The sequence below is a fragment of the Pseudophryne corroboree genome, chromosome 1 (assembly GCF_028390025.1).
Source record: "Pseudophryne corroboree isolate aPseCor3 chromosome 1, aPseCor3.hap2, whole genome shotgun sequence".
NCBI classification, from domain to species: domain Eukaryota; kingdom Metazoa; phylum Chordata; class Amphibia; order Anura; family Myobatrachidae; genus Pseudophryne; species Pseudophryne corroboree.
The window spans coordinates 7769930-7796147 of record NC_086444.1 but is presented as its reverse complement, the minus strand read 5'-3'; the positions used below and the strand labels follow the sequence as shown (position 1 = coordinate 7796147).

Below are 26218 nucleotides of genomic sequence, written 5' to 3'. Positions count from 1 at the left end.
AGTGACAGCAGGGAGAGAGAGTGACGACAGTGACAGCAGGGAGAGAGAGTGACAGCAGGGAGAGAGAGAGTGACGATAGTGACAGCAGGGAGAGAGACGACAGTGACAGCAGGGAGAGAGAGAGAGTGACAATAGTGACAGCAGGGAGAGAGATTGATGACAGGGAGAGAAAGTGTGACAGTAGGGACAGGGACAGAAACGACAGGGAAAGAGGGTGACAGCAGGTGAACATTACCTGACTCATTTGTTGCGGCTGGTGGCGGTGAGTGGCTGGCGGCGGTGGGCGGCTAGCGGCGGTGAACGGCTGTGCGCTCTACACAGCCGCCGGCCGTCAAGCAGGGGCTTCTGTCTGAGAGAGGGCGGAGGAGGAGAGCACCGGGCGCCGCTCAATTCACGCTGGGTCTGTGGCTTCCCGCCGCTGTCGCCGTGCACATTAGCCAGCGTTTGGGCCAGCGGTGGACATGGAACACTCTTTAGCTAGTAGGGGGAGGGGGGTACATGGCACACACACATTAGCTAGTAGGGGGGGACATGGAACACACACATTAGCTAGTAGGGGGAGGGGGGACATGGCACACACACATTAGCTAGTAGGGGGAGGGGGGACATGGCACACACACATTAGCTAGTAGGGGGAGGGGGGGGGGGACATGCCACACACACATTAGCTAGTAGGGGGAGGGGGGGGACATGCCACACACACATTAGCTAGTAGGGGGAGGGGGGGGACATGGAACACACATATTAGCTAGTAGGGGGAGGGGAGACATGGCACACACACATTAGCTAGTAGGGGGAGGGGGGGACATGGAACACACACATTAGCTAGTAGGGGGAGGGGGGACATGGCACACACACATTAGCTAGTAGGGGGAGGGGGGACATGGCACACACACATTAGCTAGTAGGGGGAGGGAGGGGGGACATGTCACACACACATTAGCTAGTAGGGGGAGGGGGGGACATGGAACACACACATTAGCTAGTAGGGGGAGAGGGGACATGGCACACACACATTAGCTAGTAGGGGGAGGGGGGGACATGGAACACACACATTAGCTAGTAGGGGGAGGGGGGGACATGGAACACACACATTAGCTAGTAGGGGGAGAGGGGACATGGCACACACACATTAGCTAGTAGGGGGAGAGGGGGACATGGAACACACACATTAGCTAGTAGGGGGAGAGGCGACATGGCACACACACATTAGCTAGTAGGGGGAGGGGGGGACATGGAACACACACATTAGCTAGTAGGGGGAGAGGGGACATGGCACACACACATTAGCTAGTAGGGGGAGAGGGGGACATGGCACACACACATTAGCTAGTAGGGGGAGGGGGGGACATGGAACACACACATTAGCTTGTAGGGGGAGAGGGGACATGGCACACACACATTAGCTAGTAGGGGGAGGGGGGACATGGCACACACACATTAGCTAGTAGGGGGAGGGGGGGACATGGAACACACACATTAGCTAGTAGGGGGAGAGGGGACATGGCACACACACATTAGCTAGTAGGGGGAGGGGGGGACATGGAACACACACATTAGCTTGTAGGGGGAGAGGGGACATGGCACACACACATTAGCTAGTAGGGGGAGGGGGGACATGGCACACACACATTAGCTAGTAGGGGGAGGGGGGGACATGGAACACACACATTAGCTAGTAGGGGGAGAGGGGACATGGCACACACACATTAGCTAGTAGGGGGAGGGGGGACATGGCACACACACATTAGCTAGTAGGGGGAGGGGGGACATGGCACACACACATTAGCTAGTAGGGGGAGAGGGGACATGGCACACACACATTAGCTAGTAGGGGGAGAGGGGACATGGCACACACACATTAGCTAGTAGGGGGAGGGGGGACATGGCACACACACATTAGCTAGTAGGGGGAGGGGGGACATGGCACACACACATTAGCTAGTAGGGGGAGGGAGGGGGGACATGTCACACACACATTAGCTAGTAGGGGGAGGGGGGGACATGGAACACACACATTAGCTAGTAGGGGGAGAGGGGACATGGCACACACACATTAGCTAGTAGGGGGAGAGGGGGACATGGAACACACACATTAGCTAGTAGGGGGAGAGGCGACATGGCACACACACATTAGCTAGTAGGGGGAGGGGGGGACATGGAACACACACATTAGCTAGTAGGGGGAGAGGGGACATGGCACACACACATTAGCTAGTAGGGGGAGGGGGGGACATGGAACACACACATTAGCTAGTAGGGGGAGAGGGGACATGGCACACACACATTAGCTAGTAGGGGGAGGGGGGGACATGGAACACACACATTAGCTTGTAGGGGGAGGGGGGGACACGGAAAACACTTTACCTAGATTACAGTAGGAAGATATTCCGTTCCGCTCTCCCCCTCCTCCCTGTACCGCTGCTGCTGCACTCACTGCCTTCAGGCTCTGCCTGTGTGTGACAGGCGCCGGACCAGCAGCGGCAGCAACAGCAAGGACACTGTGAGTAAGGAGGCAGGGAGGGGGAGCTGCTCTTAATGAAGTCAGCCCCGCATGGACTCCTGGGCATCCCGGCGCCGCCGCAGCTGGAGCAGTATGAATGGTCCCGGCGCCGCTTCTCCCGGCCGCGTCTATGTGATTGGACCAGCGGATCCAGCACTGGATCCGCTGTCCAATCACAGGTGCCTCGCTAGCAGGGGCGTGTTTTCCCTGCCAGCGAGGCACTTGTATAAGTGCCGCATTCTAGACTTTTTGTAATGGGCTTTTCCAGCCCAGCGCATGGCCCCGCCCCCCCGCCTTGTCCCGTTATCACTAGCTACGGGAGGCACTAGCTGTCAGTGCCTCCCAAACGTATTAGATGGGCTAAAATGATTAAATTAATATAAAGAGGGTACAATACATATGACACAGAATATGTGTCTTATGTATCTTCTTTCTATTATTTTAATCATAATGACAGGGGAGGCACTGCCTCCCCTGCCTCCCCTGACTGCACGTCCCTGAGTACCGCTGTACATAAACGGCAGTATCAATGGACATATACAGCAGTATCACTGGACTGGATTTATATGCCAGTACCACTGTAATTATACAGCAGGATCACTGGAATCATACGGCAGAATCACTGGAATTATACGGCAGGATCATTGGAATTATACGGCAGCAGGGTCGGACTGGCCCACAGGGGTACCAGGGAAACCACCGGTAGGCCCCACTGCCTGAGGGCCCACTCCTTCCTCTGGGGATCAGGTTCCAGACTGTGCACTTGTATTATACATGGTAGAGATAATTCGCATTACACTGCACTAAACTATTGTGTATTTCAAGCCTCTGTGGATGCTGGCCACACACCGTTTGTAGGCTGGCCACACCCCTAAGTACGGGCCCCTATAACTGCATTCCCCCAGTGGGCCCTTCATGTCGCAGTCCGACACTGTACGGCCGTACCGCTGGACATATACGGCAGTATCAATGGACATATACGACAGGATCTCTGGACATATACAGCAGCACAGGGACACCACCACTGGACTGATGCAGCACAACACAGCACCACTGCAATGGACTGGACTTATACAGCAGCACTGGACATATGGCAGCAGAGGACACCACCACTGTGACTGGACTGATGCAGCACAACACAGCACCACTGGACTGGACTTATACAGCAGCACTGGACATATGGCAGCAGAGGACACCACCACTGGACTGGACTGATGCAGCACAACACAGCACCACTGGACTGGACTTATACAGCAGCACTGGAAATATGGCAGCACAGGACACCACCACTGTGACAGGACAGATGCAGCACAAGACACGGATACTGAGGACACTGAGGACGGAGACACGTCCTCTCTCTACACTCTCCAATGCCGGAGTGAAAATGGCGGCGACGCGCGGCTGTTTATATGGAATCCAAGCCCTGCGAGAATCCGACAGTGGGATGATGACCAATATACTAAAAATAGTGTGCTGCGCTCTAATCTATAGCTGCTCCATGGAGGATTAGGTATACTTATGTGTAAACTGAAGCGCTGGAAGTAATAATTAATGTGGTGTAATTGTTATTGGTCAAATGCTGAAAAGAAAAAAAGGCAGGTTAAGGAGAGTACTTCAAAAATGTTTAAAGCTCCTTTGGTAATTGTTTTAAAGTCCCGATAAGGTCAGAGTGCATACACGTGTATCAACCCAATATTGAGGGCACAGGTGGGTGTTCTAACTCTCCCTACCCTACCTCCGGTCCTCTGGTTGCGGTATCAGGTGTTTCTCCTCTGCCGGGGTCTCCCCTTCCCGGCCGGAAATTTGGGGAGCGTTGCGGAATGTCACTTCCGGGTGACGTGACGCGGGGTATCAGATGCCCAACACATTTCATGCACGGCGGCACTTCATCTAGGATCTAGGAAGGGGAGACGACATTTATTTATTAACAGTTTCTTATATAGCGCAGCATATTCCGTTGCGCTTTACAATTAGAACAACAGTAATAGAACAAAGCTGGGTAAAAACAGACAGACATAGAGGTAGGAAGGCCCTGCTCGCAAGCTTACACTCTATGGGGAAATAGGCATGGATACACAAGGATAGATGCTATCTATTGCATAATGGTCACCAGATTGCTAGGTTCTTAATGGGTTGAATGATGTGATCACCCAGCAATGTTGGAAGACAAAATGTGAAGTTATGTGTACTATACAGAGAGGATGTGATTAGAAAGAGAAACATTGAAGGTTATGTGGGTGGGTCTGGAATTTGATAGGCTTGTCTGAAGAGGTGAGTTTTCAGAGAACGTTTAAAGGTTTGGAGACTAGAGGTGAGTCTTATTGTGCGTGGGAGGGCTTTTCACATAGTGGGTGAAGCACGGATAAAGTCTTGTAATTTTGAGTGGGAACAAGTAATACATGTGGATGAGGGACGCAGATCTTGTGCAGAGCGGAGAGGTCGGGTAGGGAGATATTATGAGATGAGTGAGGAGATGTATGTTGGTGCAGTTTGGTTAATAGTCTTGTATGTAAGTAAAAGTATTTTATATTCAATACGGTAGAATACCGGTAACCAGTGGAGGTGGAGGGACTGACAGAGCGGATCAGCAGACGATGAATGTCTAGCGAGGAAGATTAGCCTCGCAGTTGCATTCAAAATGGATTGTAGTTGTGAGAGCCTATGTTTGGGAAGACCAGTAAAGAGAGATGAGTGCATGGATTAGAGTTTTTGCAGTGTCTTATGTAAGATAAGGACATATTTTGGATGTTTTTTAGATGCATGTAACATGATTTGGAGACAGATTGAATGTGTGGAACAAAGGACAGTTCAGAGTCAAGTATGACACCTAGGCCGCGAGCCTGTGGGGTAAGGTGGATAGTCGCATTTATCGCAACAGTTATGGAGATATCAGGTTGGTAACTACTCTTGGCTGGCGGGAAAATTATTAATTCTGTTTAGGAAATGTTGAGTTTGATGTGGCGAGATGACATCCAAGATGAAATAGCAGACAGGCATTCAGCGACACGGACCAATACAGATGGTGATAAATCTGTGGAGGATAGGTAGATTTGAGTATCATCAGCGTACAAATTATATTGAAATCTGTAGGAGCTTATTAGTTTACCAAGAGATGTGATATAGAAAGAGAAAAGCAGAGGACCTGAGACTGAGCCTTGCAGTACTCCAACTGATAGAGGTAGCGAAGGAGAGGTGGAATCAGAGAAGTGAACACTGAAAGAGTGATTAGAGAGGTAGGATGAGAACCAAGAAAGGGCTGTGTCCTGAAGACCTAGGGATTGTAGTGTTTGTATGAGAAGAGAGTGGTCAACAGTGTCAAAAGCAGCAGAGAGATCTACAAGAATAAGAAGTGTGTAATGGCCTTTAGATCTAACAGTGACCAGATCGTTTACTACTTTGGCCAGTGCCATCTCTGTGGAGTGTTGGGCACGAAAGCCTGACTGAAGTGTGTCTAGTAAGTTGTGGGCATTAAGAAAGTGTGTAAGGCGAGTGTAGGCAAGTCTCTCAAGTAGCTTGGAGAGACATGGGAGCTGAGAGATGAGACGATAGTTAGAGAGTGTGTTTGGGTCAGAGTTGTGTTTTTTCAGAATGGGAGTAATCACTGCATGCTTAAACAGAGAAGAAAATATACCAGTAGAGAGAGAGAGATTACAGATTTTAGTTAAGGTTGGGATAAGCACAGGAGACAAACTTTTACTGACTTGTGAGGGTATAGGATCAAGAGGAGAGGTAGTGGAGTAGCAGGATGAAAAGAGTGTTGATACTTCATCTTCACTTGTGGGACCAAATGAAGTGAGTGAGAGGCTTCAGGTAGGGAATTGAGCAGGTCACTGGCTGAGTTAGAGCATACCATTTCACCTTGAATTTTATCAATCTTATCCTTGAAGTAGGAAGCAAGTTCTTGTGCATGGATAGTAGCTAATGGGGGAGGTAAATGAGGGTAAAGATGTGATTTAAATGTATTAAAAAGTCACTTGGGGTTGGTGGCATGAGAAGAGATGAGAGATTGGAAATCACTTGGATTTCGAGATTTACGCCACTGACGTTCAACTTTACGTGACAGTTTTTGTAGGTGTCTTGTTGATTTAGAGTGCCACGGTTGGCATCTAAGCCTACGTGGAGTGTGATGGGCAGCTGGAGCCACTTCATCAAGGGTACTCTCTAGGGTCTGGTGCAGGCGGGATACAGCAGTGTCAGGTGAGGTAAATGTAGAAATTGGTGAGAGCAGTTGTTGCAGAAAGTTGTTGAAAATTTATATTGTAAGTATTTCTGCGGGTTAGAGGAGGCTTGCTAGGTTTTAGTGTCATAGAGTTTAGAGTAATAGAAGAGATTGAGAAGGTGATCAGGTTGTGATCAGAGAGAGGGAAAGGAGTGTTAATGAATTCAGAGACTGAGCAGAGCCTGGTGAATACAAGATCAAGGCAGTGGCCCTCCTGGTGAGCAGAGGAGTCAGACCATTGGGTGAGGCCAATAGAAGAGGTTAGAGAGAGGAGTTTGGAGGCATGAACAGATTGTGGACTGTCAAGAGCGATATTGAAATCACCCATAATGATGGTGAAAATGTCAGAGGATAAGAAGTGTGGGAGCCAGGCAGAAAAATCTTCTAGAAATTGATGTTTGGGTTGCCCAGGAGGGCGATAGATAGCTGCAACACGCAGAGAGAAGGGGGTGAACATTTTGATAGAGTGAACTTCAAATGATGTGAATGTGAGTGCTGGAACCTGAGGTAGAACTGTGTATGTGAAAAATTGGGACAGTAAGATTCCAACCCCACCACCAGACCTGAAGGTGTGTGTAACATGGAGACCACCATGTGCCAGTGCTGCAGGGGAGGCTGTGTCTGATTTTGTGAGCCATGTTTCTGTTATAGCCAGCAGGTTGAAGTTGTGAGAAATAAAGAGGTCATGGATGGATGTTAGTTTCTTACAAACAGAGCGTGCATTCAATAAGGCACGTTTTAGTGACTTGGAGGGGGATGGGAGACATGTGATGTTTATAAGATTAGATGGATTTCTATGTTGTTTTGAAACAGCTGAGTGTGAGAGGGACAGGTGGTTGGGGCCTGGATTTGGAGATATGTCACCAGCTAATAAAAGCAGAAGAGTGATATAAATATTGGTGGATATTTGTGAGTGTTTATTATGGTGGCTGATTGTGGTTGTGGAGGTAAGTATAAAGCTCATGAGTGTTTAGAAGAGGGGAGTGGAGAATAGAAGCTGTAATGTGCACAGAGGGGTGAGTTGTAGGGCGAGTGTAGAATGTGTTAAATTTGGTGAGAATTCCATGAATTGAAATAACACACAGTAGTTTGGTAAACATGCTGTGGTCATTTGTGAGTTAATATTGGGTTATGTGGTTTTAGAATAATGTGTTTACATTTTAAGTTACCTTTCCTTGATGTTGCTCAGTGTTTGTTCAAATGTTTATTTACCTGTTCAGATAGAGCACTTCGTTAATTCACACTTTGGTAAAACATTGCAAGCTGCCCCCCAGACTGAATCTAAAGAATTACTAGTCTGATTAAGATACAGGCCTACCTCTGAACATTTGATCACCTGATTGAAATGTTAATTGATCAGAGAAAATAGATTGCGCTGGATGGGTACACAAGCAATATACTACTCTAATCTAATCCACAATAAATTCCTTCATATACATAGGTAATGACAAGAAACACATTATATCACATACATTCAGACAGATGAGAAGCATAAGACTTGATGTGATTTGCAAGCAGCATGTGGGTTAATCTGAGACTTGTAGTGCAATAGAAATGATTTCACATACAGACATAAGGATCTCCTTACAAGAAATAAGGATCAAATAAGGATTGAAATAAAAATATGGGGGGTCATTCCGAGTTGTTCGCTCGCAAGCTGCTTTTAGCAGCTTTGCACACGCTAAGCCGCCGCCTACTGGGAGTGAATCTTAGCTTATCAAAATTGCGAACGAAAGATTAGCAGAATTGCGAATAGACACCTCTTAGCAGTTTCTGAGTAGCTCCACACTTACTCGGCATCTGCGATCAGTTCAGTGCTTGTCGTTCCTGATTTGACGTCACAAACACACCCAGCGTTCGCCCAGACACTCCTCCGTTTCTCCAGCCACTCCCGCGTTTTTCCCAGAAACGGTAGCGTTTTTTCACACACACCCATAAAACGACCTGTTTCCGCCCAGAAACACCCACTTCCTGTCAATCACATTACGATCACCAGAACGAAGAAAAAACCTTGTAATGCCGTGAGTAAAATACCTAACTGCATAGCAAATTTACTTGGCGCAGTCGCACTGCGGACATTGCGCATGCGCATTAGCGACTAATCGCTCCGTTGCGAGAAAAAAATACCGAGCGAACAACTCAGAATGACCCCCATGGTTACAAAAAAAGGGGCAGACTAGATGGGCCAAGTGGTTCTTATCAGCTGTCACATTCTGTGTTTCTATGTTTCTAGCTACAATGAAATAGCAGGAAGAAGAAATAAGATTCTATGTCAGACTGAAGCAGATAATGAGAACATTTCATTTACACCAGCATGTCTGGGGAGAAATGAAGGGAGAAAGAGCCACAATACCCCTTTATATAGTAAGCAAGTGGTGGGTGTGTGTGTGGGGGGCGGACAACCATAAAAACTGGCTTGCAAAGGCAGGCAGGATGGCTCCTCTTCTCCCTCTTTAATTCCCATTTCATGGCAGCTGGCAATGTACTATGAGTCCTCTGACTCATTATTAGTACCTGGCTGGACTGCTGATAATAAGGGATGAGTGGGTTCAATTCCCTGAGAACGAAACACCCCCCGAACATCACGCCCCAAGCCCGGATCCGAGCCCGGCTCGGGACTTCCTGCCAGACTCAGAAACCAGAATGAGGCAAAACGTCATCATCCCGCTGTCGGATACTCACGGGCTTTGGATTCCATATAAGGAGCAGCGCGTCCCCGCCATTTTCACTCCAGTCCTGGAGAGTGTAGCGAGAAGACGTGTCTCCTCAGTGTCTGTGCGGAAGAGTGGTGTGGCACGTGGGGTAGTGACCTGCTCTTTTGTGTTATTCCAGTGCTGTCTTGTGCTGCATCAGTCCAGTGGTGGTGTCTTGTGCTGCATCAGTCCAGTCACATTGGTGGTGTCCTGTGCTGCCATAAGTCCAGTGGTGCTGCCGTATAAGTCCAGTCCAGTGGTACTGCCGTATAAGTCCAGTGGTGCTGCCGTATAAGTCCAGTCCAGTGGTAATGCCGTATAAGTCCAGTTCAGTGGTACTGCCATAAAAGTCCAGTGGTACTGCCGTATAAGTCCAGGGGTACTGCCATATAAGTACAGGGGTACTGTTGGATAAGTCCAGTCCAGTGGTGCTGCCGCATAAGTCCAGGGGTACTGCTGTATAAGTCCAGTCCAGGGGTACTGCCGTATAACTCCAGTCCAGTGGTACTGCCGTATAAGTCCAGGGGTGCTGCCGTATAAGTCCAGGAGTACTGCTGTATAAGTCCAGTCCAGTGGTACTGCCATATAAGTCCAGGGGTACTGCCATATAAGTCCAGGGGTACTGCCGTATAACTCCAGTCCAGTGGTACTGCAGTATAAGTCCAGTGGTGCTGCCGTATAAGTCATGGGGTACTGCCGTATAAGTCCAGTCCAGTGGTGCTGCCGTATAAGTCCAGTGGTGCTGCCGTATAAGTCCAGGGGTACTGCCATATAAGTCCAGGGGTACTGCCATATAAGTCCAGTACAGTGGTTCTGCCGTATAAATCCAGTGGTACTGCCATACAAGTCAAGGGGTACTGCTGTATAAGTCCAGGGGTACTGCTATATAAGTCCAGGGGTACTGCCGTATAACTCCAGACCAGGGGTGCTGCCGTATAAGTGCAGGGGTGCTGCTGTATAAGTCCAGGGTTACTGCCGGATAAGTCCAGGGGTACTGACGTATAAGTTCAGTCCAGTGGTACTGCCGTATAAATCCAGTGTTTCTGCCATATAAGTCCAGAGGTGCTGCCGTATAAGCCAAGTCCAGTGGTAATGCCGTATAAGTCCAGTCCAGTGGTACTGCCGTGTAAGTCCAGCGGTACTGCCATATAAGTCTAGTCCAGTGGTACTGCCAAATAAGTCCAATGGTGCTGCCGTATAAATCCAGAGGTACTGCCGTATAAGTCCAGTCCAGTGATACAGACGTATAAGTCCAGTGGTGCTGCCGTATAAGTCCAGTGGTACAGCGATATAAGTCCAGTGTTGCTGCTGTATAAGTCATGGGGTACTGCCATATAAGTCCAGTCCAGTGGTGCTGCCGGATAAGTCATGGGGTACTGCCATATAAGTCCAGTCCAGTGGTAATGCCATATAAGTCCAGTCCAGTGGTACTGCCATATAAGTCAAGGGGTACTGTCAAATAAGTCCAGGGGTACTGCCGTATAGGTCCAGTTCAGTGGTATTGCCGTATAAGTCCAGGGGTGATGGCGTATAAGTCCAGGGGTGCTGGCGTATAAGTCCAGGGGTGCTGGCGTATAAGTCCAGGGGTACTGACATATAAGTTCAGTCCAGTGGTACTGCCGTATAAATCCAGTGTTTCTGCCATATAAGTCCAGAGGTACTGCCATATAAGTCCAGTCCAGTGGTAATGCCGCATTAGTCCAGTCCAGTGGTACTTCTGTATAAGTCCAGTCCAGTGGTGCTGCCGTATAAGTGCAGGGGTACTGTCGTATATGTCCAGTCCAGTGGTGCTGCCGAATAAGTCCAGGGGTGCTGCCATATAAGTCCAGGGGTACTGCCGTATAAATCCAGGGGTACTGCCGTATAAGTCCAGTCTAGTGGTACTGCTGTATAAGTCCAGGGGTACTGCCGTATAAGTCCTAGGATAATGCTGTATAATTCCAGTCCAGTGGTGCTGCCATATAAGTCCAGGGGTGTTGCCGTATAAGTCCAGGGGTACTGCTGTATAAGTCCAGTCCAGCCGTACTGCCGTATAAGTCCAGTAGTGCTGCCGTGTAAATCCAGGGGTACTGCCGTGTAAGTCCAGTCCAGTGATTCAGACGTATAAGTCCAGTGGTGCTGCCATATAAGTCCAGGTGGTACTGCCATATAAGTCCAGTCCAGTGGTACTGCCGTACAAGTCCAGTGCTGCTGCCGTTTAAATCCAGTGGTACTGCCGTTTAAGTCCAGTACAGTGATACAGACTTATAAGTCCAGTGGTGCTGCTGTAAAAGTCCAGGGGTACTGCCATATAAGTCTAGTCCAGTGGTACTGCCATATAGGTCCAGTGGTACTGCCATATAAGTCCAAGGGTACTGCCGTATAAGTCATGGGGTACTGCCGTATAAGTCCAGTCCAGTGGTACTGCCATAAAAGTCCAGTGGTACTGCCGTACAAGTCCGGGGGTACTGCTGTATAAGTCCAGTCCAGTGGTACTGCCGTATAAGTCCAGAGGTACTGCCGTATAGGTCCAGTCCAGTGGTAATGCCGTATAAGTCCAATCCAGTGGTACTGCCATATAAGTCCAGTGGTACTGCCGTATAAGTCCAGGGGTACTGCTGTATAACTACAGTCCAGTGGTACTGCCGTGTAAGTCCAGTGGTGCTGCCATAAGAGTCCAGGGGTACTGCCGTATAAGTCCAGTCCAGGGGTGCTGCCATATGAGTCCACGGGTACTGCCATATAAGTCCAGGGGTACTGCCGTATAAGTCCAGTCCAGTGGTACTGTCATATAAGTCCAGTGGTGCTACCGTATAAGTCCAGGGGTACTGTCATATAAGTCCAGTCCAGTGGGGCTGCCGTATAAGTCCAGTGGTGCTGCTGTATAAGTCCAGGGGTACTGCCGGATAAGTCCAGTCCAGTGGTGCTGCCGTATAAGTCCAGGGATGCTGCCATATAAGTCCAGTGGTACTGCCGTATAAATCCAGTCTAGTGGTGCTGCTGTATAAGTCCAGGTGTACTGCCGTATTAGTCCGAGGGTACTGCCGTATAAGTCCAGTCCAGTGGTGCTGCCGTATAAGTCCAGTGGTGCTGTCCTGTGCTGTATATTATTTACTCCAAATAAAGGGGTTATTAATATTTAATCCAAATAATTTTTACAGTGTTTGCCGTGTGTGGAGTAGGGGTATGCTCTCCTGTGCCGCATATTGTTATATAACTCCAGAAAAATAACGGAGAACAAAAAGTTGGAGGATAAAATAGGGAAGATCAAGAAACACTTCCTCCCATTGCTGAAGCTGCTACTGCCGTTGCTGTTGTTGCTTCTGGGAGTCGATCATCATCCCAGAGGGGAAGTCGGAAGACTACTTGTACTACTTCCAGTAAGCAATTGACTATCCAACAGTCCTTTGCGAAAAGATGAAATATGACAGCAGTCACCCTGTTGCAAAGCGGATAACTCAGGTCTTGGCAGCTATGTTGGTGTTAGACGTGCATCCGGTATCCGCCATTAGTGCAGTGGGATTTAGACAATCGATAGAGGTAGGAGCAGGGCAGACTCAGGACTATATGACTGTGACAGCCCACTGGGTAGATGTATTGCCTCCCGCAGCAAGAACAGCAGCGGCGGCACCAGTAGCAGCATCTCGCAAACGCCAACTCGTTCCTAGGCAGGCTATCACCAGTTTCCAGAAGAGGCACACAGCTGACACCCTCTTACGGAATCTGAGGAACATCATTGCACAATGGCTTACCCCAATTGGACTCTCCTGGGGATTTGTGATATTGGACAATGCCACAAATATTGTGCGTGCATTACATCTGGGCAAATTCCAGCACGTCCCATGTTTTGCACATACAATTGATTTGGTGGTGCAGAATTTTTTTTAAAAATGACGGGCGTGCAGGAGATGCTGTCGAATTGCGGGCCACTTTTGGCATTCAGCCACTGCGTGCCACTCCTAGATGGGCCAGGTGTTTGTGCTGCACAAATGTGTCGCTTAGCTTAGTCATCCAGCTACCTCATTGCACCTCTTTTTTTCTTTTGCCATCCTGTCTGAAACTGCAGTGCCACTCCTAGATGGGCCAGGTGTTTGTGCCGCACACTTGTGTCGCTTAGCAAAGTCATACAGCGACCTCTGTGCAACCTTTTGACCTAAAAACAATATTGTGAGGTGTGAGGTGTTCAGAATAGACTGGAAATGAGTGGAAATGAATGCGATTGAGGTTAATAATACCGTACGTGCAAAATTATCCCCAAATTCTGTGATTTTAGCTATTTTTGTCTTTTTTTCAAAAATTATCCAGATCCAAAACCAAAACCTGAAAGGGTGGTTTTGGCAAAACAAATCCAGATCCAAAACCAAAACACAAAACACGAAAAGTGCCCGCCGCACATCTCTACGTGATAATGCTATCTACAGCTGTTCCCTTCGTTGCGATGAGTTCTAGTGCGGCTACATTGCAGCTGGTTCCATCCCTGGGCACAACCCAGCAACCTGAGATATGTCATACACTTTATAGTGAGTCACCTGTTTGGGGAATGTTGTATTGAACAATGTGGCCACTGTGTGGCAGTGATACATTTGTATAGTGTTCTAATTAGCACTTTCACTTTTTCTTTGCTAGGGATAAAATGACAACACCAGGAACAACCCGTTTGTAAGTTGTGGCAGAAATCCTGCATGGGTTAATATTATCCTTTGTTTTTACATCATTTCGGTCCCTGGGTCCAAGGGGTTCCACAACATACACCCTGCACAGATTCAGTATACTTACCCTACTATTGCCTCAGAGGAAACCATTTCCCCAGAGATATGTACATGTGCTGTGACTACTGCTGCCTCAGAGGAGACCATTTCCCCAGAGATATGTACATGTGCTGTGGCTACTGCTGCCTCAGAGGAAACCATTTCCCCAGAGATATGTACATGTGCTGTGGCTACTGCTACCTCAGAGGAAACCATTTCCCCAGAGATATGTACATGTGCTGTGGCTACTGCTGCCTCAGAGGAACCCATTTCCCCAGAGATATGTACATGTGCTGTGGCTACTGCTACCTCAGAGGAAACCATTTCCCCAGAGATATGTACATGTGCTGTGTCTACTGCTGCCTCAGAGGAAACCATTTCCCCAGAGATATGTACATGTGCTGTGACTACTGCTGCCTCAGAGGAAACCATTTCCCCAGAGATATGTACATGTGCTGTGACTACTGCTGCCTCAGAGGAAACCATTTCCCCAGAGATATGTACATGTGCTGTGACTACTGCTGCCTCAGAGGAAACCATTTCCCCAGAGATATGTACATGTGCTGTGACTACTGCTACCCCAGAGGAAACAATTTCCCCAGAGATATGTACATGTGCTGTGGCTACTGCTGCCTCAGAGGAAACCATTTCCCCAGAGATATGTACATGTGCTGTGACTACTGCTGCCTCAGAGGAAACCATTTCCCCAGAGATATGTACATGTGCTGTGGCTACTGCTGCCTCAGAGGAAACCATTTCCCCAGAGATATGTACATGTGCTGTGGCTACTGCTGCCTCAGAGGAGACCATTTCCCCAGAGATATGTACATGTGCTGTGGCTACTGCTGCCTCAGAGGAGACCATTTCCCCAGAGATATGTACATGTGCTGTGGCTACTGCTGCCTCAGAGGAGACCATTTCCCCAGAGAAATGTACATGTGCTGTGGCTACTGCTGCCTCAGAGGAAACCATTTCCCCAGAGATATGTACATGTGCTGTGGCTACTGCTGCCTCAGAGGAACCCATTTCCCCAGAGATATGTACATGTGCTGTGGCTACTGCTGCCTCAGAGGAAACCATTTCCCCAGAGATATGTACATGTGCTGTGGCTACTGCTGCCTCAGAGGAAACCATTTCCCCAGAGATATGTACATGTGCTGTGACTACTGCTGCCTCAGAGGAAACCATTTCCCCAGAGATATGTACATGTGCTGTCGCTACTGCTGCCTCAGAGGAAACCATTTCCCCAGAGATATGTACATGTGCTGTGACTACTGCTGCCTCAGAGGAAACCATTTCCCCAGAGATATGTACATGTGCTGTGGCTACTGCTGCCTCAGAGGAAACCATTTCCCCAGAGATATGTACATGTGCTGTGGCTACTGCTGCCTCAGAGGAAACCATTTCCCCAGAGATATGTACATGTGCTGTGGCTACTGCTGCCTCAGAGGAAACCATTTCCCCAGAGATATGTACATGTGCTGTCGCTACTGCTGCCTCAGAGGAAACCATTTCCCCAGAGATATGTACATGTGCTGTGACTACTGCTGCCTCAGAGGAAACCATTTCCCCAGAGATATGTACATGTGCTGTGACTACTGCTGCCTCAGAGGACACCATTTCCCCAGAGATATGTACATGTGCTGTGACTACTGCTGCCTCAGAGGAAACCATTTCCCCAGAGATATGTACATGTGCTGTGGCTACTGCTGCCTCAGAGGAACCCATTTCCCCAGAGATATGTACATGTGCTGTGGCTACTGCTGCCTCAGAGGAGACCATTTCCCCAGAGATATGTACATGTGCTGTGGCTACTGCTGCCTCAGAGGAGACCATTTCCCCAGAGATATGTACATGTGCTGTGGCTACTGCTGCCTCAGAGGAGACCATTTCCCCAGAGATATGTACATGTGCTGTGGCTACTGCTGCCTCAGAGGAGACCATTTCCCCAGAGATATGTACATGTGCTGTGGCTACTGCTGCCTCAGAGGAAACCATTTCCCCAGAGATATGTACATGTGCTGTGGCTACTGCTGCCTCAGAGGAAACCATTTACTCAGAGATATGTACATGTGCTGTGGCTACTGCTGCCTCAGAGGAAACCATTTCCCCAGAGATATGTACATGTGCTGTGGCTACTGCTGCCTCAGAGGAAACCATTTCCCCAGAGATATGTGCATGTGCTGTGGCTACTGCTGCCTCAGAGGAGACCATTTCCCCAGAGATATGTACATGTGCTGTGGCTACTGCTGCCTCAGAGGAGACCATTTCCCCAGAGATATGTACATGTGCTGTGGCTACTGCTGCCTCAGAGGAGACCATTTCCCCAGAGATATGTACATGTGCTGTGACTACTGCTACCTCAGAGGACACCATTTCCCCAGAGATATGTACATGTGCTGTGACTACTGCTGCCTCAGAGGAGACCATTTCCCCAGAGATATGTACATGTGCTGTGACTACTGCTGCCTCAGAGGAAACCATTTCCCCAGAGATATGTACATGTGCTGTGACTACTGCTGCCTCAGAGGAAACCATTTCCCCAGAGATATGTACATGTGCTGTGACTACTGCTGCCTCAGAGGACACCATTTCCCCAGAGATATGTACATGTGCTGTGACTACTGCTGCCTCATAGGAACCCATTTCCCCAGAGATATGTACATGTGCTTTGGCTACTGCTGCCTCAGAGGAACCCATTTCCCCAGAGATATGTACATGTGCTGTGACTACTGCTGCCTCAGAGGAAACCATTTCCCCAGAGATATGTACATGTGCTGTGGCTACTGCTGCCTCAGAGGAACCCATTTCCCCAGAGATATGTACATGTGCTGTGGCTACTGCTGCCTCAGAGGAAACCATTTCCCCAGAGATATGTACATGTGCTGTGGCTGCTGCTGCCTCAGAGGAAACCATTTCCCCAGAGATATGTACATGTGCTGTGGCTACTGCTGCCTCAGAGGAAACCATTTCCCCAGAGATATGTACATGTGCTGTGGCTACTGCTGCCTCAGAGGAAACCATTTCCCCAGAGATATGTACATGTGCTGTGGCTATTGCTGCCTCAGAGGAACCCATTTCCCCAGAGATATGTACATGTGCTGTGACTACTGCTGCCTCAGAGGAGACCATTTCCCCAGAGATATGTACATGTGCTGTGACTACTGCTGCCTCAGAGGAAACCATTTCCCCAGAGATATGTACATGTGCTGTGACTACTGCTGCCTCAGAGGAGACCATTTCCCCAGAGATATGTACATGTGCTGTGGCTACTGCTGCCTCAGAGGAAACCATCTCCCCAGAGATATGTACATGTGCTGTGACTACTGCTGCCTCAGAGGACACCATTTCCCCAGAGATATGTACATGTGCTGTGACTACTGCTGCCTCAGAGGAAACCATCTCCCCAGAGATATGTACATGTGCTGTGACTACTGCTGCCTCAGAGGAACCCATTTCCCCAGAGATATGTACATGTGCTGTGGCTACTGCTGCCTCAGAGGAAACCATTTCCCCAGAGATATGTACATGTGCTGTGACTACTGCTGCCTCAGAGGAGACCATTTCCCCAGAGATATGTACATGTGCTGTGGCTACTGCTGCCTCAGAGGAAACCATTTCCCCAGAGATATGTACATGTGCTGTGGCTACTGCTGCCTCAGAGGAAACCATTTCCCCAGAGATATGTGCATGTGCTGTGACTACTGCTGCCTCAGAGGAGACCATTTCCCCAGAGATATGTACATGTGCTGTGGCTACTGCTGCCTCAGAGGACACCATTTCCCCAGAGATATGTACATGTGCTGAGACTACTGCTGCCTCAGAGGAAACCATTTCCCCAGAGATATGTACATGTGCTGTGGCTACTGCTGCCTCAGAGGAAACCATTTCCCCAGAGATATGTACATGTGCTGTGACTACTGCTGCCTCAGAGGAGACCATTTCCCCAGAGATATGTGCATGTGCTGTGACTACTGCTGCCTCAGAGGAAACCATTTCCCCAGAGATATGTACATGTGCGGTGGCTACTGCTGCCTCAGAGGAAACCATTTCCCCAGAGATATGTACATGTGCTGTGGCTACTGCTGCCTCAGAGGAACCCATTTCCCCAGAGATATGTACATGTGCTGTGGCTACTGCTGCCTCAGAGGAACCCATTTACTCAGAGATATGTACATGTGCTGTGGCTACTGCTGCCTCAGAGGAAACCATTTCCCCAGAGATATGTACATGTACTGTGACTACTGCTGCAACAGAGGAGACCATTTCCCCAGAGATATGTACATGTGCTGTGGCTACTGCTGCCTCAGAGGAAACCATTTCCCCAGAGATATGTACATGTGCTGTGGCTACTGCTGCCTCAGAGGAGACCATTTCCCCAGAGATATGTACATGTGCTGTGGCTACTGCTGCCTCAGAGGAGCCCATTTCCCCAGAGATATGTACATGTGCTGTGGCTACTGCTGCCTCAGAGGAGACCATTTCCCCAGAGATATGTGCATGTGCTGTGGCTACTGCTGCCTCAGAGGAAACCATTTCCCCAGAGATATGTACATGTGCTGTGGCTACTGCTGCCTCAGAGGAACCCATTTCCCCAGAGATATGTACATGTGCTGTGGCTACTGCTGCCTCAGAGGAGACCATTTCCCCAGAGATATGTACATGTGCTGTGGCTACTGCTGCCTCAGAGGAGACCATTTCCCCAGAGATATGTGCATGTGCTGTGGCTACTGCTGCCTCAGAGGAAACCATTTCCCCAGAGATATGTACATGTGCTGTGGCTACTGCTGCCTCAGAGGAAACCATTTCCCCAGAGATATGTACATGTGCTGTGGCTACTGCTGCCTCAGAGGAAACCATTTCCCCAGAGATATGTGCATGTGCTGTGACTACTGCTGCCTCAGAGGAAACCATTTCCCCAGAGATATGTACATGTGCTGTGGCTACTGCTGCCTCAGAGGAAACCATTTCCCCAGAGATATGTACATGTGCTGTGGCTACTGCTGCCTCAGAGGAGACCATTTCCCCAGAGATATGTACATGTGTGGTGACTACTGCTGCCTCAGAGGAACCCATTTCCCCAGAGATATGTACATGTGCTGTGACTACTGCTGCCTCAGAGGAAACCATTTCCCCAGAGATATGTACATGTGCTGTGGCTACTGCTGCCTCAGAGGAAACCATTTCCCCAGAGATATGTACATGTGCTGTGACTACTGCTGCCTCAGAGGAAACCATTTCCCCAGAGATATGTGCATGTGCTGTGGCTACTGCTGCCTCAGAGGAAACCATTTCCCCAGAGATATGTACATGTGCTGTGGCTAATGCTGCCTCAGAGAAAACCATTTCCCCAGAGATATGTGCATGTGCGGTGACTACTGTTGCCTCAGAGGAAACCATTTCCCCAGAGATATGTACATGTGCTGTGACTACTGCTGCCTCAGAGGAAACCATTTCCCCAGAGATATGTACATGTGCTGTGACTACTGCTGCCTCAGAGGAAACCATTTCCCCAGAGATATGTACATGTGCTGTGACTACTGCTGCCTCAGAGGAAACCATTTCCCCAGAGATATGTACATGTGCTGTGGCTACTGCTGCCTCAGAGGAAACCATTTCCCCAGAGATATGTACATGTGCTGTGACTACTGCTGCCTCAGAGGAAACCATTTCCCCAGAGATATGTACATGTGCTGTGACTACTGCTGCCTCAGAGGAAACCATTTCCCCAGAGATATGTACATGTGCTGTGGCTACTGCTGCCTCAGAGGAAACCATTTCCCCAGAGATATGTACATGTGTGGTGACTACTGCTGCCTCAGAGGAACCCATTTCCCCAGAGATATGTACATGTGCTGTGGCTACTGCTGCCTCAGAGGAAACCATTTCCCCAGAGATATGTACATGTGCTGTGGCTACTGCTGCCTCAGAGGAAACCATTTCCCCAGAGATATGTACATGTGCTGTGACTACTGCTGCCTCAGAGGAAACCATTTCCCCAGAGATATGTACATGTGCTGTGGCTACTGCTGCCTCAGAGGAAACCATTTCCCCAGAGATATGTACATGTGCTGTGACTACTGCTGCCTCAGAGGAAACCATTTCCCCAGAGATATGTACATGTGCTGTGACTACTGCTGCCTCAGAGGAAACCATTTCCCCAGAGATATGTACATGTGCTGTGGCTACTGCTGCCTCAGAGGAAACCATTTCCCCAGAGATATGTACATGTGTGGTGACTACTGCTGCCTCAGAGGAACCCATTTCCCCAGAGATATGTACATGTGCTGTGGCTACTGCTGCCTCAGAGGAAACCATTTCCCCAGAGATATGTACATGTGCTGTGGCTACTGCTGCCTCAGAGGAAACCATTTCCCCAGAGATATGTACATGTGCTGTGACTACTGCTGCCTCAGAGGAGACCATTTCCCCAGAGATATGTACATGTGCTGTGGCTACTGCTACCTCAGAGGAAACCATTTCCCCAGAGATATGTGCATGTGCTGTGACTACTGCTGCCTCAGAGGAACCCATTTCCCCAGAGATATGTACATGTGCTGTGGCTACTGCTGCCTCAGAGGAAACCATTTCCCCAGAGATATGTACATGTGCTGTGGCTACTGCTGCCTCAGAGGAAACCATTTCCCCAGAGATATGTACATGTGCTGTGGCTACTGCTGCCTCAGAGGAAACCATTTCCCCAGAGATATGTACATGTGCTGTGACTACTGCTGCCTCAGAGGAAACCATTTCCCCAGAGATATGTACATGTGCTGTGGCAACTGCTGCCTCAGAGGAAACCATTTCCCCAGAGATATGTACATGTGCTGTGGCTACTGCTGCCTCAGAGGAACCCATTTCCCCAGAGATATGTACATGTGCTGTGGCTACTGCTGCCTCAGAGGAGACCATTTCCCCAGAGATATGTACATGTGCTGTGGCTACTGCTGCCTCAGAGGAGACCATTTCCCCAGAGATATGTACATGTGCTGTGGCTACTGCTGCCTCAGAGGAGACCATTTCCCCAGAGATATGTACATGTGCTGTGGCTACTGCTGCCTCAGAGGAAACCATTTCCCCAGAGATATGTACATGTGCTGTGACTACTGCTGCCTCAGAGGAACCCATTTCCCCAGAGATATGTACATGTGCTGTGACTACTGCTGCCTCAGAGGAACCCATTTCCCCAGAGATATGTACATGTGCTGTGACTACTGCTGCCTCAGAGGAACCCATTTCCCCAGAGATATGTACATGTGCTGTGGCTACTGCTGCCTCAGAGGAAACCATTTTCCCAGAGATATGTACATGTGCTGTGGCTACTGCTGCCTCAGAGGAACCCATTTCCCCAGAGATATGTACATGTGCTGTGACTACTGCTGTCTCAGAGGAGACCATTCCCCCAGAGATATGTACATGTGCGGTGACTACTGCTGCCTCAGAGGAACCCATTTCCTCAGAGATATGTACATGTGCTGTGACTACTGCTGCCTCAGAGGAACCCATTTCCCCAGAGATATGTACATGTGCTGTGGCTATTGCTGCCTCAGAGGAATCCATTTCCCCAGAGATATGTACATGTGCTGTGACTACTGCTGCCTCAGAGGAGACCATTTCCCCAGAGATATGTACATGTGCTGTGGCTACTGCTGCCTCAGAGGAGACCATTTCCCCAGAGATATGTGCATGTGCTGTGGCTACTGCTGCCTCAGAGGAACCCATTTCCCCAGAGATATGTACATGTGCTGTGGCTACTGCTGCCTCAGAGGAGACCATTTCCCCAGAGATATGTACATGTGCTGTGGCTACTGCTGCCTCAGAGGAAACCATTTCCCCAGAGATATGTACATGTGCTGTGGCTACTGCTGCCTCAGAGGAGACCATTTCCCCAGAGATATGTACATGTGCTGTGACTACTGCTGCCTCAGAGGAAACCATTTCCCCAGAGATATGTGCATGTGCTGTGGCTACTGCTGCCTCAGAGGAGACCATTTCCCCAGAGATATGTACATGTGCTGTGACTACTGCTGCCTCAGAGGAGACCATTTCCCCAGAGATATGTACATGTGCTGTGGCTACTGCTGCCTCAGAGGAACCCATTTCCCCAGAGATATGTACATGTGCTGTGGCTACTGCTGCCTCAGAGGAACCCATTTCCTCAGAGATATGTACATGTGCTGTGGCTACTGCTGCCTCAGAGGAGACCATTTCCCAAGAGATATGTACATGTGCGGTGGCTACTGCTACCTCAGAGGAAACCATTTCCCCAGAGATATGTACATGTGCTGTGGCTACTGCTGCCTCAGAGGAGACCATTTCCCCAGAGATATGTGCATGTGCTGTGGCTATTGCTGCCTCAGAGGAAACCATTTCCCCAGAGATATGTACATGTGCTGTGGCTACTTCTGCCTCAGAGGAAACCATTTCCCCAGAGATATGTACATGTGCTGTGGCTACTGCTGCCTCAGAGGACACCATTTCCTCAGAGATATGTGCATGTGCTGTGACTACTGCTGCCTCAGATGAAACCATTTCCTCAGAGATATGTACATGTGCTGTGACTACTGCTGCCTCAGAGGAAACCATTTCCCCAGAGATATGTACATGTGCTGTGGCTACTGCTGCCTCAGAGGAAACCATTTCCCCAGAGATATGTACATGTGCTGTGACTACTGTTGCCTCAGAGGAAACCATTTCCCCAGAGATATGTACATGTGCTGTGACTACTGCTGCCTCAGAGGAGACCATTTCCCCAGAGATATGTGCATGTGCTGTGACTACTGCTGCCTCAGAGGAACCCATTTCCCCAGAGATATGTACATGTGCTGTGACTACTGCTGCCTCAGAGGAGACCATTTCCCCAGAGATATGTACATGTGCTGTGGCTACTGCTGCCTCAGAGGAAACCATTTCACCAGAGATATGTACATGTGCTGTGGCTACTGCTGCCTCAGAGGAGACCATTTCCCCAGAGATATGTACATGTGCTGTGCCTACTGCTGCCTCAGAGGAAACCATTTCCCCAGAGATATGTACATGTGCTGTGACTACTGCTGCCTCAGAGGAACCCATTTCCCCAGAGATATGTACATGTGCTGTGACTACTGCTGCCCCAGAGGAAACCATTTCCCCAGATATATGTACATGTGCTGTGGCTACTGCTGCCTCAGAGGAAACCATTTCCCCAGAGATATGTGCATGTGCTGTGGCTACTGCTGCCTCAGAGGAAACCATTTCCCCAGAGATATGTACATGTGCAGTGGCTACTGCTGCCTCAGAGGAAACCATTTCCCCAGAGATATGTACATGTGCTGTGGCTACTGCTGCCTCAGAGGAAACCATTTCCCCAGAGATATGTACATGTGCTGTGCCTACTGCTGCCTCAGAGGAAACCATTTCCCCAGAGATATGTACATGTGCTGTGGCTATTGCTGCCTCAGAGGAAACCATTTCCCCAGAGATATGTACATGTGCTGTGGCTACTGCTGCCTCAGAGGAAACCATTTCCCCAGAGATATGTGCATGTGCTGTGGCTACTGCTGCCTCAGAGGAAACCATTTCCCCAGAGATATGTACATGTGCTGTGGCTACTGCTGCCTCAGAGGAAACCATTTCCCCAGAGATATGTACATGTGCTGTGGCTACTGCTGCCTCAGAGGAAACCATTTCCCCAGAGATATGTACATGTGCTGTGCCTACTGCTGCCTCAGAGGAAACCATTTCCCCAGAGATATGTACATGTGCTGTGGCTATTGCTGCCTCAGAGGAAACCATTTCCCCAGAGATATGTACATGTGCTGTGACTACTGCTGCCTCAGAGGAGACCATTTCCCCAGAGATATGTACATGTGCTGTGACTACTGCTGCCTCAGAGGAGACCATTTCCCCAGAGATATGTACATGTGCTGTGGCTACTGCTGCCTCAGAGGAAACCATTTCCCCAGAGATATGTACATGTGCGGTGACTACTGCTGCCTCAGAGGAAACCATTTCCCCAGAGATATGTACATGTGCTGTGACTACTGCTGCCTCAGAGGAAACCATTTCCCCAGAGATATGTGCATGTGCTGTGGCTACTGCTGCCTCAGAGGAGACCATTTCCCAAGAGATATGTACATGTGCGGTGGCTACTGCTACCTCAGAGGAAACCATTTCCCCAGAGATATGTACATGTGCTGTGGCTACTGCTGCCTCAGAGGAAACCATTTCCCCAGAGATATGTACATGTGTGGTGGCTACTGCTGCCTCAGAGGAGACCATTTCCCCAGAGATATGTACATGTGCGGTGACTACTGCTGTCTCAGAGGAAACCATTTCCCCAGAGATATGTACATGTGCTGTGGCTACTGCTGCCTCAGAGGAAACCATTTCCCCAGAGATATGTACATGTGCTGTGACTACTGCTGCCTCAGAGGAAACCATTTCCCCAGAGATATGTACATGTGCTGTGGCTACTGCTGCCTCAGAGGAACCCATTTCCCCAGAGATATGTACATGTGCTGTGGCTACTGCGGCCTCAGAGGAAACCATTTCCCCAGAGATATGTACATGTGCTGTGGCTACTGCTGCCTCAGAGGAAACCATTTCCCCAGAGATATGTGCATGTGCTGTGGCTACTGTTGCCTCAGAGGAGACCATTTCCCCAGAGATATGTACATGTGCTGTGGCTACTGTTGCCTCAGAGGAGACCATTTCCCCAGAGATATGTACATGTGCTGTGGCTACTGCTGCCTCAGAGGAAACCATTTCCCAAGAGATATGTACATGTGCGGTGGCTACTGCTGCCTCAGAGGAAACCATTTCCCCAGAGATATGTACATGTGCGGTGGCTACTGCTGCCTCAGAGGAAACCATTTCCCCAGAGATATGTACATGTGCTGTGGCTACTGCTGCCTCAGAGGAAACCATTTTCCCAGAGATATGTACATGTGCTGTGGCTACTGCTGCCTCAGAGGAACCCATTTCCCCAGAGATATGTACATGTGCTGTGACTACTGCTGCCTCAGAGGAACCCATTTCCCCAGAGATATGTACATGTGCTGTGACTACTGCTGCCTCAGAGGAACCCATTTCCCCAGAGATATGTACATGTGCTGTGACTACTGCTGCCTCAGAGGAGACCATTTCCCCAGAGATATGTACATGTGCTGTGGCTACTGCTGCCTCAGAGGAAACCATTTCCCCAGAGATATGTACATGTGCTGTGACTACTGCTGCCTCAGAGGAACCCATTTCCCCAGAGATATGTACATGTGCTGTGACTACTGCTGCCTCAGAGGAGACCATTTCCCCAGAGATATGTACATGTGCTGTGACTACTGCTGCCTCAGAGGAATCCATTTCCCCAGAGATATGTACATGTGCTGTGGCTACTGCTGCCTCAGAGGAATCCATTTCCCCAGAGATATGTACATGTGCTGTGGCTACTGCTGCCTCAGAGGAAACCATTTCCCCAGAGATATGTACATGTGCTGTGGCTACTGCTGCCTCAGAGGAACCCATTTCCCCAGAGATATGTACATGTGCTGTGGCTACTGCTGCCTCAGAGGAAACCATTTCCCCAGAGATATGTACATGTGCTGTGACTACTGCTGCCTCAGAGGAAACCATTTCCCCAGAGATATGTACATGTGCTGTGGCTACTGCTGCCTCAGAGGAAACCATTTCCCCAGAGATATGTACATGTGCTGTGGCTACTGCTGCCTCAGAGGACACCATTTCCCCAGAGATATGTACATGTGCTGTGACTACTGCTGCCTCAGAGGAACCCATTTCCCCAGAGATATGTACATGTGCTGTGGCTACTGCTGCCTCAGAGGAACCCATTTCCCCAGAGATATGTACATGTGCTGTGACTACTGCTGCCTCAGAGGAACCCATTTCCCCAGAGATATGTACATGTGCTGTGACTACTGCTGCCTCAGAGGAAACCATTTCCCCAGAGATATGTACATGTGCTGTGACTACTGCTGCCTCAGAGGAAACCATTTCCCCAGAGATATGTACATGTGCTGTGGCTACTGTTGCCTCAGAGAAAACCATTTCCCCAGAGATATGTGCATGTGCTGTGACTACT

General features: G+C 49.2%; 1 protein-coding gene across 2 annotated transcripts in view; it reads left to right on the top strand.

The window, feature by feature from the left end:
* Positions 1-26218, top strand: part of LOC134958737 (uncharacterized) — a 130167-nt gene that overhangs the window by 51073 nt on the left and 52876 nt on the right. For both annotated transcript variants that reach the window (XM_063946490.1, XM_063941601.1), the window contains exon 4: positions 14021-14053. In XM_063946490.1, coding sequence (XP_063802560.1) covers positions 14021-14053 — 33 coding nt within the window. The remainder of the gene's footprint in view (positions 1-14020; positions 14054-26218) is intronic.